Source organism: Armigeres subalbatus, chromosome 3, assembly GCF_024139115.2.
Source record: "Armigeres subalbatus isolate Guangzhou_Male chromosome 3, GZ_Asu_2, whole genome shotgun sequence".
In the NCBI taxonomy this organism is placed as follows: Eukaryota; Metazoa; Arthropoda; class Insecta; order Diptera; family Culicidae; genus Armigeres; species Armigeres subalbatus.
The window spans coordinates 309293079-309307356 of record NC_085141.1 but is presented as its reverse complement, the minus strand read 5'-3'; the positions used below and the strand labels follow the sequence as shown (position 1 = coordinate 309307356).

The 14278-nt window shown below is 43.4% G+C and overlaps 1 protein-coding gene across 1 annotated transcript in view; it reads left to right on the top strand.

Moving 5' to 3' along the window:
* The window catches only part of LOC134225220 (5-hydroxytryptamine receptor-like), a 189722-nt gene that overhangs the window by 8519 nt on the left and 166925 nt on the right, over nucleotides 1-14278 (top strand). Inside the window, exon 2 of the mRNA XM_062705098.1 lies at nucleotides 1431-2314. Coding sequence (XP_062561082.1) covers nucleotides 1555-2314 — 760 coding nt within the window. The 5' untranslated portion in view covers nucleotides 1431-1554. The remainder of the gene's footprint in view (nucleotides 1-1430; nucleotides 2315-14278) is intronic.

The following is a 14278-nucleotide window of genomic DNA, read 5'->3' as shown; positions in this document are numbered from 1 at the left end:
AAATTCATTCGAATTTCCAACGCAAATTCATTCGAACTTCCAACGGAAATTCATTCGAACTTCTAACGGAAATTCATTTGAACTTCCAACGGAAATTCATTCGAACTTCCAACGGAAATTCATTCGAACTTCCAAAGGAAATTCATTCGAACTTCCAACGGAAATTCATCCGAACTTCCAAAGAAAATTCATTCGAACTTCCAACGGAAATTCATCCGAACTTCCAAAGAAAATTCATTCGAACTTCCAACGGAAATTCATTCGAACTTCCAACGGAAATTCATTCGTACTTCCAACGGAAATTCATTCGAACTTCGAACGGAAATTCATTCGAACCTTCTTTTTTCTTTTGTACCTTCACGTTTTTTTCTAGAATTTTCTGGGCAAAATTTTCAAGTAATTTCCACAAAAAGCGTTTCTAAATTTAAATTTGTCATAAGACGAGTTTGTACAATTTCGTTTAATTCCACCACTTTATTGTACCTTTGACAAAAACGTATTTCGACCTCAACAGTAAGTCCGTCCTCATTGTCTCGTACTTGACTCGATTTTCATGTTTTACCATTCCAAAATTCTTCGTGAGTATCTGTCCAATGTTAAAAAGATTTTCTTCCGCATTTCTTTACGAACTCCTTGCCAATTTCCATTGAAAATGAAGTACAGTTAAACTAAAAGAGAAGAGCGTGCTTATCGCACACGACAGGAGCGTAACTGTGAAAATGAACTAGGATCATGTAATTCCCAAATGGTTAAATAAGGAGTATTTCCTTATAGATAAACCGGTTTTCTTCTAATGAAAAGAGGTTGAACCCATTTCATAAATTGTTGTTTCAATGGATACATCTTTAATTTCTCTGCTCATCTGTGCGAACTAAATAATACTGTAAAAATTCTGAATCTTGCGTAATGAAGCTAATCAACTCATTGGACTTTTTATAGGTTAATAATCACGTGAATGAAGTAATAACCAAAATCAAAACTCACTTGTACTAGGTACTAAGGTTACCCTCAAATTGCTTTTCATGGAGCTAATTGCATACTTCGGACGAATTGAAATTTAGAACAGCCAATATTCGAAAATGTTAAATTCAAAGGACAGAGCAGATATTGAAAGGGTCAATTGTTCTGAAAGCTGTTAGAGAAAAACATCACATAAGTAACCTTTTTTGAATTGAAGAATTAATGGCATTCTAATATTGAGTCATAGTTAGTCGACTATTAAATTACACATTCTATTCTAACTACGTTTAATTTTCGCTCTTCGAACTTTTGTTCTTATTCATATTTCACTCATCATTGGCGACCCAATCTAGTCAAAAAACGAAAGAAAATCGGACCTGACTGCGATACTTTGTTATTTGTTTTGTCGGCTGAAACTTCCCAGCACCGAAACCGACGACGACATTTTTCAAAGTGTTTTATTTCCACAGTATCCATCTGGTGCCGCATGAGGTGTTGAAGAAATGAACGGGGCGTGAAGAGAAAAAAAAGTGTCTAAAGTAACAGCCAAAGCAGACGACACCGAAGAAAACCTATCCAGTGGGGAGAAAAATAATGGCCACGGCAAGGGGCCGTGCCGCCGGTGAAGAATCTTCTATTTCATGGCCCTCGTGGCCTTGGACGACGCCGATCCGGACGGCAGTGACGGAAAAAGTGCACCGAATTGTGACGACGGCGGCTGCTAGGACGACGTCCACGGTGACGACAACGAGTGCAACTGTGAGCTCCTGGAGCCCGTTCACGGGCGAAGATGTTACCGGGGATTGGGCGGTCAGTGAAAGTGGTGGGGATGTGTTGGATTATGGCGGTAGTAGCTTCCTGGATGAATTTGCAAACGATGTCAATGGCAGCAATAGCAGCACTTTGCTCACTGGTGCTTTGTCCAATTTTAGTGGCTCTCCACTTGAATCAACGGCGACAGCACTGTTCTCCGGCGGCAATTACTCGACCGAGTTCAGCATCAATGTTAACGTCTCGGACAGTGGGATGGCGGCTGCCAACTCGCGGCTGTCGTTCGCCCACATTCCGGATCTGCTGCAGGAGGACGAGCTGATGGCCCTGTGTACGAATTGCATTTTGCTCAATTATAGCGGCAGTAGCAGCAGCAGCAGTAGCAGTAACCTGGGGCTGATCAACGGCACCATCAGCACCAGATTCGGCAACGGAACGGACCGGGACCTGCTGCTGCTGAGGCCCGACGACGGCAGCGGGTACGGGCTGGGCGGGCTGGACGACCCCGAGAGCACCATATTTCTGATCCGGATGATAGTGACGGCCGTGGTGCTCGGGATCGTTATACTGGCGACGGTGATAGGTGAGTGTGCCTCTTGGATTTATGATATGGTGATTTAAATAAAGTGCTTCGACGTTTTGCGCTTTTCCTGTTGAGCATTGAGAATGCGCAAAGATAGGTCTGGTACATGCTCTGATGAGAGTATGATTGCATAATGATGTAGTAGTTCATTGAAGTATTATTGGTTTGGGTTTTCAAGTTCCAAAAACTTGTTGATCTAGCTTGGTGATGTAAGGCCGATTTCTTCACCCTCGCTCAACTCTTAAGTAGTGTTCACTCATACAATGAAACCTGGTTTAATACTACAAGTACCGAGCCAAGATTTGTAACGTAAGGTACCAGGTCGCAAAAAACGTGGAATGGAAACTTTGGGCATCCACATCTCAGCCGTTTTTCATTCAAATCTCTTGATTTTTTCACAGAACAATCTGTGGGATGTCAATAATCGGCTACTGAAGGTAGATTACATTATCATGTAACGGTAACTGAGAACCAGTCTGATAGCTCCGTTCCACGTTTTTGCATTCTGTGGCCATCCAGCATGTTGCATGCAAGTCGTACTACACTGCTTATATGCAAAATTATATGGAGCAGGAGAAACGTGCAGCCATGAAAATCTAAAGAGTATTTTGTGATTTCAAAGAATATGCGGAAACTATAGAATAAAAAAAAATCACTCCAGGATCCATCCAAAACAAACCCTAACGCGTTTCTAGAAGTCTGCGTTCCCTCCGTAAGTGAAGACCTTTCTTGCTCGACATTCTCTAAGACGAAGTAATTTACCAATGCATTTTCACCTATCGCGAACTCGATGTTGTCAGAATCATTTCACATGCACAATATAAACGATGTCGGGCCAGTTTGCCGAATTCCGTACGGTAGAATGCCGTTTGACCGAATGGGTCATTTGACTGAATGGTTGAAACGAGAACGAGTAGATTACGAGTAGTGAAAAGTGAGTAATGAGAAGAGAGAAGTGAGACATTTCATACATCTCATAAGAAATAAGACGTGATGAGTAGGAAATGAATTGAGAAATGAGAAGTGAAGGGTGTGAAGTGTGTGAAGTGTAAAGTAATAGGCGAGAATTTATATATGAGAAATTTGAAGTAAGAAGTACTAAGTGAAAAATTAAAAGTGAATATTGAAAAGTTAAAATTGAGAATTGAATTGAATTGAATTGAAAAGTTTGAAGTGTACAGTTAGAAGTGAAAAGTGAGAGTGAGAAGTACGAAGAGAGGAGTAAGGAAAGAGAAGTGAGAAATTAGAATAATGAAGTGAAAAGTAAAAAGTTAGAAGAGAAAAGTGAGAATTGAGAAAAGCGAACTGGGAAGTGGGAAATGAAAAGAGAGGTGTGAAGAGTGAAAAGTAAGAAATGAGAAATAAAACGTAAGAAATGAGAAGGGAAAAGTAAAAAGTGAAAAGTAAGTAGTGAGAAGTGTGAATTGAATAGTGAGAAGTGAAAATTGAAAAGTGAGAAGTGAAAATTGTTTAGTGAGAAGTGATAAAGGAGAAGTAAGAAGTGAGGATTGAAGAGTGAGAAGTGAGAAATGAGAAGTGAGGTTTGAGAGAGTGAGAGTACATTTATGAGAATTTTAATTTATTAAAATGATCCTTCTTCCTAACAATTTTGTTCTCCCAATTTTCCCGTTCTTCCTGATTTTTTTCTTCTTTCTTCCATCTTTCTTCTTCTTACTTCCGTAATCCTTATTCTTTCTCTTTTCTTCTTCCTTCATCCTTGTTATTTATTTCAACTTTTCTATATTTTTATTATTTCTCTATCTCCCTCTTTTTTTCCTTCCCTTCCTTTCTATCTTCTTTCTTCTATTGTGGGAAAAAAATCTTCGCGTCCATCGGGAAATCCACACAAAATTCATTCAATTTATACAAAAAGTACTTATTAAATTCAAACCAGGAATTCCGTTGCGAAATTCTTTAAGAAATACTTCATACATTGCACATTAAAATTTTTTATGATCTCCCTCGGACATGCCCTAAAAAATTCCGAATTCCCGGAGGAACTTCCGGAAACATTTCTGGAGAAACTTCCGAAAAAATAACTGAAGAAATTTCAGGAGGAATTCGTTGAGGAACTTTAGGAAGAATTTTTGAGAAACTTCCTTAGGATTTCTTGGAGGTGCTTTCGGAGAAATTCCTGGAGAAACTTCCTGATAAATTGCTGGAGGATATAACGGAGAAATTCCTTGAAAACGTCGGAAAACTTCAGAGGAATTCCTTGAGGAGCTTCCGAATAAATTCCTGGAGGAAATTCAAGATGAATGCTGAAGGAACTTCCGGAGGAATTCCTGGAGGAACTTCCGGAGGAATACCTGGAGGAACTTCCGCAGGAATTCCTGGAGGAACTTCCGGAGAAATTCCTGGAGGAACTTCCGGAGGAATTCCTGGAGGAACTTCCGGAGGAATTCCTGGAGGAACTTCCGGAGGAATCCCTGGAGGAACTTCCGCAGGAATTCCTGGAGGAACTTCCGGAGGAATCCCTGGAGGAACTTCCGGAGTAATTCCTGGAGGAACTTCCGCAGGAATTCCTGGAGGAACTTCCGGAGGAATTCCTGGAGGAACTTCCGGAGGAATTCCTGGAGGAACTTCCGGAGGAATTCCTGGAGGAACTTCCGGAGGAATTCCTGGAGGAATTTCCGGAGGAATTCCTGGAGGAATTTCCGGAGGAATTCCTGGAGGAACTTCGGAGGAATTCCTGGAGGAACTTCGGAGGAATTCCTGGAGGAACTTCCGGAGGAATTCCTGGAGGAACTTCCGGAGGAATTCCTGGAGGAACTTCCGGAGGAATTCCTGGAGGAACTTCCGGAGGAATTCCTGGAGGAACTTCCGGAGGAATTCCTGGAGGAACTTCGGAGGAATTCCTGGAGGAACTTCCGGAGGAATTCCTGGAGGAACTTCCGGAGGAATTCCTGGAGGAACTTCCGGAGGAATTCCTGGAGGAACTTCCGGAGGAATTCCTGGAGGAACTTCCGGAGGAATTCCTGGAGGAACTTCCGGAGGAATTCCTGGAGGAACTTCCGGAGGAATTCCTGGAGGAACTTCCGGAGGAATTCCTGGAGGAACTTCGGAGGAATTCCTGGAGGAACTTCCGGAGGAATTCCTGGAGGAACTTCCGGAGGAATTCCTGGAGGAACTTCCGGAGGAATTCCTGGAGGAACTTCCGGAGGAATTCCTGGAGGAACTTCCGGAGGAATTCCTGGAGGAACTTTCGGAGGAATTCCTGGAGGAACTTCCGGAGGAATTCCTGGAGGAACTTCCGGAGGAATTCCTGGAGGAACTTCCGGAGGAATTCCTGGAGGAACTTCCGGAGGAATTCCTGGAGGAACTTTCGGAGGAATTTCTGGAGGAACTTCCGGAGGAATTTCTGGAGGAACTTCCGGAGGAATTCCTGGAGGAACTTCCGCAGGAATTCCTGGAGGAACTTCCGCAGGAATTCCTGGAGGAACTTCCGCAGGAATTCCTGGAGGAACTTCCGCAGGAATTCCTGGAGGAACTTCCGCAGGAATTCCTGGAGGAACTTCCGCAGGAATTCCTGGAGGAACTTCCGCAGGAATTCCTGGAGGAACTTCCGCAGGAATTCCTGGAGGAACTTCCGCAGGAATTCCTGGAGGAACTTCCGCAGGAATTCCTGGAGGAACTTCCGCAGGAATTCCTGGAGGAACTTCCGCAGGAATTCCTGGAGGAACTTCCGCAGGAATTCCTGGAGGAACTTCCGCAGGAATTCCTGGAGGAACTTCCGCAGGAATTCCTGGAGGAACTTCCGCAGGAATTCCTGGAGGAACTTCCAGGAATTCCTGGAGGAACTTCCGCAGGAATTCCTGGAGGAACTTCCGCAGGAATTCCTGGAGGAACTTCCAGGAATTCCTGGAGGAACTTCCGCAGGAATTCCTGGAGGAACTTCCGCAGGAATTCCTGGAGGAACTTCCGGAGGAATTCCTGGAGGAACTTCGGAGGAATTCCTGGAGGAACTTCGGAGGAATTCCTGGAGGAACTTCGGAGGAATTCCTGGAGGAACTTCCGGAGGAATTCCTGGAGGAACTTCGGAGGAATTCCTGGAGGAACTTCCGGAGGAATTCCTGGAGGAACTTCCGGAGGAATTCCTGGAGGAACTTCGGAGGAATTCCTGGAGGAACTTCCGGAGGAATTCCTGGAGGAACTTCCGGAGGAATTCCTGGAGGAACTTCCGGAGGAATTCCTGGAGGAACTTCGGAGGAATTCCTGGAGGAACTTCCGGAGGAATTCCTGGAGGAACTTCGGAGGAATTCCTGGAGGAACTTCCGGAGGAATTCCTGGAGGAACTTCGGAGGAATTCCTGGAGGAACTTCCGGAGGAATTCCTGGAGGAACTTCGGAGGAATTCCTGGAGGAACTTCCGGAGGAATTCCTGGAGGAACTTCCGGAGGAATTCCTGGAGGAACTTCCGGAGGAATTCCTGGAGGAACTTCGGAGGAATTCCTGGAGGAACTTCCGGAGGAATTCCTGGAGGAACTTCCGGAGGAATTCCTAGAGGAACTTCGGAGGAATTCCTGGAGGAACTTCCGGAGGAATTCCTGGAGGAACTTCCGGAGGAATTCCTGGAGGAACTTCCGGAGGAATTCCTGGAGGAACTTCCGGAGGAATTCCTGGAGGAACTTCCGGAGGAATTCCTGGAGGAACTTCCGGAGGAAGTCCTGGAGGAACTTTCGGAGGAATTCCTGGAGGAACTTCCGGAGGAATTCCTGGAGGAACTTCCGGAGGAATTCCTGGAGGAACTTTCTGAAGAATTCCTGGAGGAACTTCCGGAGGAATTCCTGGAGGAACTTTCTGAAGAATTCCTGGAGGAACTTCCTGAGGAATTTCGGAGGAACTTCCAGGAGGAACTTCCGGAGGAATGCCAGGAGGAACTTACGGAGGAATTCCAGGAGGAACTTACGGAGGAATTCCTGGAGGAATTTCCGGAGGAATACCTGGAGGAACTTCCGGATGAATTCCTGGAGGAACTTCCGGAAGAATTCCTGGAGGAACTTCCGGAAGAATTCCGAGGAATTCCTGGAGGATTTCCCGGAGCAAATCCTTGACAACTTTCGAGAAGCTTTTGGAGCCTGATGATATCCTGATGATATTTACGGAGGAATTTTTGAAAGAATTTCGGGGAATTTCTAATTCATGGAATAAGCCCACGGCGATCCACGCAGTCGATTACGAACGGTATGACGCCGCCACACCGCCGCTGATGGTTGGAAAATGATCTGTCACGCCACCCCCGATAAATTTTTAATTGGTCCACAGGTCTACTTTCTTCTTGCTTCTTCCTTCTTTCTACTTCATTCTTCTTCCATATTCCTTCTTCCATCTTCCTCTTGGTTACATCCTTATTATTCTTTCTTTTACCTTTCTCCTCATGCTTTCTCTTCCCTTCTTTCATTTCTCTTCTGCCTTCCTACTTCTGTCTTTCTTAACCTGTCTTATATCTCACCATTCATTTCTCACTTCCCAATTATCACATTTTGATTAGAAAATTATTTTGAGCTTTTTAGTGGAATGTCTTCACTTGTCATAAGACGAGTTTATACAATCCCATTGAATTCCACCACTTAATTGTATCTTGACAGATACGTATTTCGACATCAACAGTAAGGCCGTCTTCAGTGTCTTGTGATTGTATAACATTTCACCGAAAACTATTTCGAGGAATTCATTTTCGCGGTTGAACATTTCGCTGAATAACATTTGGCGGTTTGTAACTTTTCGCGGTACGACATTTGGCGGTTTGTACCTTTTCGCCGAATGACTTTTGGCGGAATGTACCATTTTGGGGAATGCACCATTTCGCGGAATATTAATAATAATAGCTTTTGTTCATTCAGCATTCCTACAATTATCACCTGCGAGGTTTCTAAGCCAGGTTACCATTTTTTTGCATTGCGTTAAACACGAGATTTACACGTTACAACTTTTATACGGTTGTATACTATTTCGCCGAAAACCATACCGCGGATTTTTTTTTCGCGGTACGACATTTCGCGGAATGTATCAACTCTCCGAAACACATTTCGCGGAATGCACCTTTTTTCCGAAAGCCATTTCGCGGAATGTACCTTTTCACCGAAAATCATTCCGCGGAATGCCATTTGGCGGAATTCCGATTTCTGCTTAATTACATGAAATCCGGGCTTTTTTTTTAATCAATGCAAACCCGAACTCGACCCGTTCCCGAGAATTTTTGCATTCGTAAACTCGTACTGGACCCGAACCCGACATAATTTAATTATTTTAGCCCGCACAAAATTTTTCCCCGAAAAATTCAAACTGGTTCTCTTTAAATTGAAAAAAAGTAAGCCCAAACAACAAACTAGCCTCACAATTAACAAAACTGAATAAAATAATTTGCAGTATTTTATTTCTCAAACCCGTACCCGACCCAAACCCGATATTGTACTAATTTTTCAAACCCGAACCCATCGGGTACGGGTTCGACTCGGGTGCGAGTTCAAAACCTGAAACCAAGGATGTTATCGATCATTTAGTAAATGCCTTCGATCATTTAGTAGTTTGTCAATAACTCATTCCAGAGGCTAAATTTCAAAATGTGTTGTATGGTGGACTTCTAGTGCAAAGGTTTATCTACAACTCTGGCTAACAGTTCGTTGTTTGAATTCCACTAATAACGGAGCTATATCGCTAGTAACAGTAACTTAGATTAAATGATGGCATATTTTGTTATCATTTAGTATATGTATAGCAACTAGCACCGTAACTCCTTTAATAATGGAATTCGAACATCGACCTGTTAAGGAGATTTGTAGAAAAACCTTCGCACTAAAAGTCCACCATACAATACATTTTGAAATTAGGCCTCTGGAATGAGTTATTGACAAAATACTAAAAGATCAAACGCAGATTACTGAATGATCTATAACATCCTTGCCTGAAACCCCACCGTATCTACCGCCCGTTATAAGGCGAAAGGAGTTGCTAATGTTTTCTTTCATATAAGGCGAAGGGAAGGGGTTACGCCTTCTTTAAATGGATGCATTTGTTCGGTATAAGGCAAAAGGAGCTGATAATGCCTTCCTTAAAAGAAGGCGTCTGCCCTGTATAAAGCGAAGACAAGGGTAACGCCTTCTTTAAATGGATGCATCTGCCCGGTATAAGGCGAAAGGAGTTGGTAATGCCTTCTTTCAAAGAATGCGTCTGCCCGGTGTAAGGCGAAAGAAGTTGATAATGCCTTCTTTAAAAGAACGCGTCTGCCCGGTATAAGGCGAAGGGAGGAGTAAAGCCTTCTTTAAATGGATGCTTCTGCCCGGTGTAAGGCGAAAGGAGTTGATAATGCCTTCTATAAAAGAACGTGTCTGCCCGGTATAAGGCGAAGGGAGGGGTAACGCCTTCTTTAAATGAATGCATCTGCCCGGTATAAGGCGAAAGGAGTTGATAATGCCTTCTTTAAAAGAATGCGTCTGCCCGGTGTAAGGCGAAAGGAGTTGATAATGCCTTCTTTAAAAGAACGCGTCTGCCCGGTATAAGGCGAAGGGAGGGGTAACGCCTTCTTTAAATGGATGCATCTGCCCGGTATAAGGCGAAAGGAGTTGATAATGCCTTCTTTAGATGAACGCGTCTGCCCGGTATAAGGCGAAAGGAGGGGTAACGTCTTCTTTGAATGGATGTATCTGCCCGGTATAAGGGGCAATTGAAATTTTGAAAACTACTTCTAAATATTCTGGGAGGCGTTCCTTAGCCGTGCGGGAAGATGCGTGACTGCCAAGCAAGCCTATGCTGAAGGATAGTCTCGTTAATCTCGTGTTAAACGAATGCAAAACAAAATGGTAACTTGGGTTACAGACCTCGCAGGTAATAATGAGGGAATGCTGAATGAACAAAGGCTATTATTATTAATATTCTGCGAAATGGTGCATTCCGCGAAATGGTACATTCCGCCAAAAGTCATTCGGTGAAAAGTACAATCCGCCAAATGTCATACCGTGAAAAGTTTCAAACCGCCAAATGCCATTCCGCGAAATGTTCAAACGCGAAAATGAATTCCGCGAAATAGTTTTCGGTGAAATGTTATACAATCCTTTTATACCTAAAAAGACGAAACATTTTTTTTCGATAAATTTCCTAGACCGGGCCAGAAGTTTAACCCAGCCTCCTTCAGCATAGTCTTGCTTGGCAGCCACGCATCTTCCCGCACGGCTATGGAAGGCCTCCCAGAATATTTAGAAGTAGTTTTCAAAATTTCAATTGCCCCCTATACCGGGCAGATACATTCATTTAAAGTAGACGTTACCCCTCCTTTCACCTTATACCGGGCAGACGCGTTCATTTAAATAAGGCGTTACTACCGGGCAGATTTTATTTATTTATCATCAGACTTAGGGGCAAGCCAGAGTAAACGCGACGTGCGATGCGACGCGACGCGACAGTGCAATTTGACAGCCTGTTGATAATGATTGTTATTCTTTTACGTGAGTCGCGTCGCGTCGCATCGCTCGTCGCGTTTACTCTGGCAGGCACCTAAGGCCGGAGTGGCCTGTCCTGCACATAAAAGACTTCTCCATTCAGCTCGGTCCATGGCTGCACTTCGCCAACCACGCAGTCTGCGGAGGGTCCGCAAGTCGTCCTCCACCTGATCGATCCACCTTGCCCGCTGTGCACCTCGCCTTCTTGTTCCCGTCGGATCGTTGTCGAGAACCATTTTCACCGGATTACTGTCCGACATTCTGGCTACGTGCCCGGCCCACCGCAGTCTTCCGATTTTCGCGGTGTGAACGATGGATGGTTCTCCCAACAGCTGATGCAACTCGTGGTACATTCGCCTCCTCCACGTACCGTTCGCCATCTGCAGCCCACCATAGATGGTACGCAACACTTTCCTTTCAAAAACTCCCAGTGCGCGTTGGTCCTCCACGAGCATCGTCCAGGTCTCGTGTCCGTAGAGGACTACCGGTCTTATAAGCGTTTTGTAGATAGTCAGTTTGGTACGGCGGCGAACTCTATTCGATCGGAGCGTCTTGCGGAGTCCAAAGTACGTACGATTTCCAGCCACTATGCGTCTCCGAATTTCTCTGCTGGTATCGTTATCGGCGGTCACCAGTAAGCCCAAGTACACGAATTCTTCAACCACCTCGATTTTGTCACCACCGATAGAAACTCGTGGTGGGTGGCTCACATTGACCTCTCTTGAGCCTCTTCCTATCATGTACTTCGTCTTCGACGTGTTGATGACTAGTCCAATCCGTTTAGCTTCGCTTTTCAGTCTGATGTAGGCTTCCTCCATCCTCTCAAAGTTACGTGCCATGATATCAATGTCGTCGGCGAAACCAAATAACTGGACGGACTTCGTGAAAATCGTACCACTCGTGTCAATCCCTGCCCTTCGTATTACTCCCCCAAAGCGATGTTGAATAGCAGACACGAAAGACCATCACCTTGCCGTAACCCTCTGCGCGTTTCGAAGGGACTCGAGAATGTCTCTGAAACTCGAACTACGCAAATCACCCGATTCATCGTGGCCTTGATCAACCGTATCAGTTTATCCGGAAATCCGTTTTCGTGCATTAGCTGCCATAGCTGGTCCCGATCGATTGTATCATATGCGGCTTTGAAGTCGATGAATAGATGATGTGTGGGCACGTTGTATTCGCGGCATTTCTGCAATACCTGACGTATGGCGAACACATGGTCTGTGGTAGATACCGGGCAGATGCATCCATTAAAAGAAGGCGTTACCTCTGCCTTCGCTTTATACCGGGAAGACGCGTCTTTTTAAAGAAGTCATTTTCAACTCCTTTCGCCTTATACCGGGCAGATGCATCAATTTAAAGAAGGTGTTACCCCTCCTTTCGCTTTATACCGGGCAGATACATTCTTTTGAAGAAGGCATTATCAGCTCCTTTCGCCTTATACCGAGCAGATGCATCCATTTAAAGAAGGCGTTACCCCTCCCTTCGCCTTATACCAGGCAGATGCATCCATTTAAAGAAGGCGTTACCCATCCCTTCACCTTATACCGGGAAGACGTGTTCTTTGAAAGAAGACATTAGCAACTCCTTTCGCCTTATACCGGACAGTAGATATGGTGGGGTTTCAGTTTTTGAAACTCGCAACCCGAATCGAACCCGAACACGATGGGTTTTTTTGAGGGGTTCGGGTTTGAAAGTTAGTACAATATCGGGTTCGGGTCGGGTACGGGTTTAAAAAATAACATTCTGAAAATTATTTTATTCAGTTTTGTTAATTGTGAGGCTAGTTCGTTTGTTGGGCTTACATTTTTTTTCAATTTAAAGAGAATCAGAAAATATCTAGTTTGAATTTTCCGGGGAAAACTTTTGTGCGGGCTTAAATAATTAAAATATGTTGGGTTCGGGTCGAGTACGGGTTTACGAATGCAAAAATTCTCGGGTGCGGGTCGGGTTTGCATTAAATCCAAAAAAATTAGCCCAGATTTCATGTAATTAAGCAGAAATCGTTCAATATTTGAATGATAATTATTCTAACTGAATTCCGCCAAATGGCATTCCGCGGTATGATTTTCGGTGAAAAGGTACATTCCGCGAAATGTCTTTCGGAAAAAAGGTACATTCCGCGAAATGTGATTCGGAGAGTTGATACATTCCGCGAAATGTCGTACCGCGAAAAAAAATTCCGCCAAATGTTTTTCGGCGAAATAGTATGCAACCGTGTCTTGTACTTGACTCGACTTCGACTTCGACTCGACATTTTGATTCTCACCATTCACATACCACTTCTTATTTCTTATTTCTCACTACTCACTTCTCACTTATTACTGCACACATCTCACGACTCAGTACTCATTTTGAACATCTCATTTCTCACTTCTCAATTCTCAGTTTTCACTATTCACTTCAAACATATCACTTCTCACTTCACTTAATAAGAAAATAATGTTTTGTTATTCGACTATAATACGGCATTTAACCAAATGGCTTTCAGCCAAATGACCCTTTTGTTCAAATGTCATTCGGCTAAATGACCCTAAACCATATTTCTACATGTTATGAAAAATGTTTGATAGGGAAAGTGCACCGGTTTTGGCCAACTTAGTGTCTGATTTGGCCAACCCTGAAAAATACATATTTTTCCAAAATATGCGATCAGTTGAAAGCAGCGTTGAAGCGTGAAGGATATATCTCTTGTTGGAACTAATAAAACCCTTGCGAATTGCTTTATTTTTGGAGTTATTCGCAAAATTGGCCAAATTAGGAACATGGCCAAAACCGGTACAGGAAAAAATATATGTCAATGTGTTCTCTATCTCGATACATCACTAACTCGATGGTTCCTTCAATGTTGAGTTAGGGACTATATAAAGGTAAAGTAAAAATATAAAAAAATCTTACAATACTAATTTTTTGTCTCATAAAAGTCTTCAAACACGCCGTGATACGTTTGTTTTCTTCATATTTAACCGTTTCATATTTTACCGTTTCGAAAGAATTAGGAGACAAAAAAAATTGGCCTGTCTAAAAGACTTGATGTATGCCGGAAAATCAATCACAGTGACTGGAATAAGTGCTGGCCCTCAATACTTTAAATCATTAAATGGCGTTTTAAAACTATGCTGAGTAAGGATTACTTATTTTCAAACAAATGATAAGCCCATTGAAATATTTCATGGCCTAAAACATTCAGATAAAGCCGCTTGCTGCGAGTAATATCGGTAAAACATTTCTGCTATACGCATGTTATGCCGGGAATGGAGTAAGAAACCCGACATACTTCCCCAGTTGGCTTGTACACACTCTCTGGTGGAAATTCAGGAGTATTTCCAGTGAGAAGTGTTGAGAATAGGTAAATTTGAGTCGTGCTAAATAGAGGCAGAAAATATCTCGAAATGGAATTAAAAAACTGACACAATATTATGTAAGCTTCCCCATGTATTTGGCGCTCAAAGGATTTAATTTGCATTAAAACTGCCTGCTGACATAGACACATAGAATCCATGGTGCTTTTTCTTCATATTCAAGCG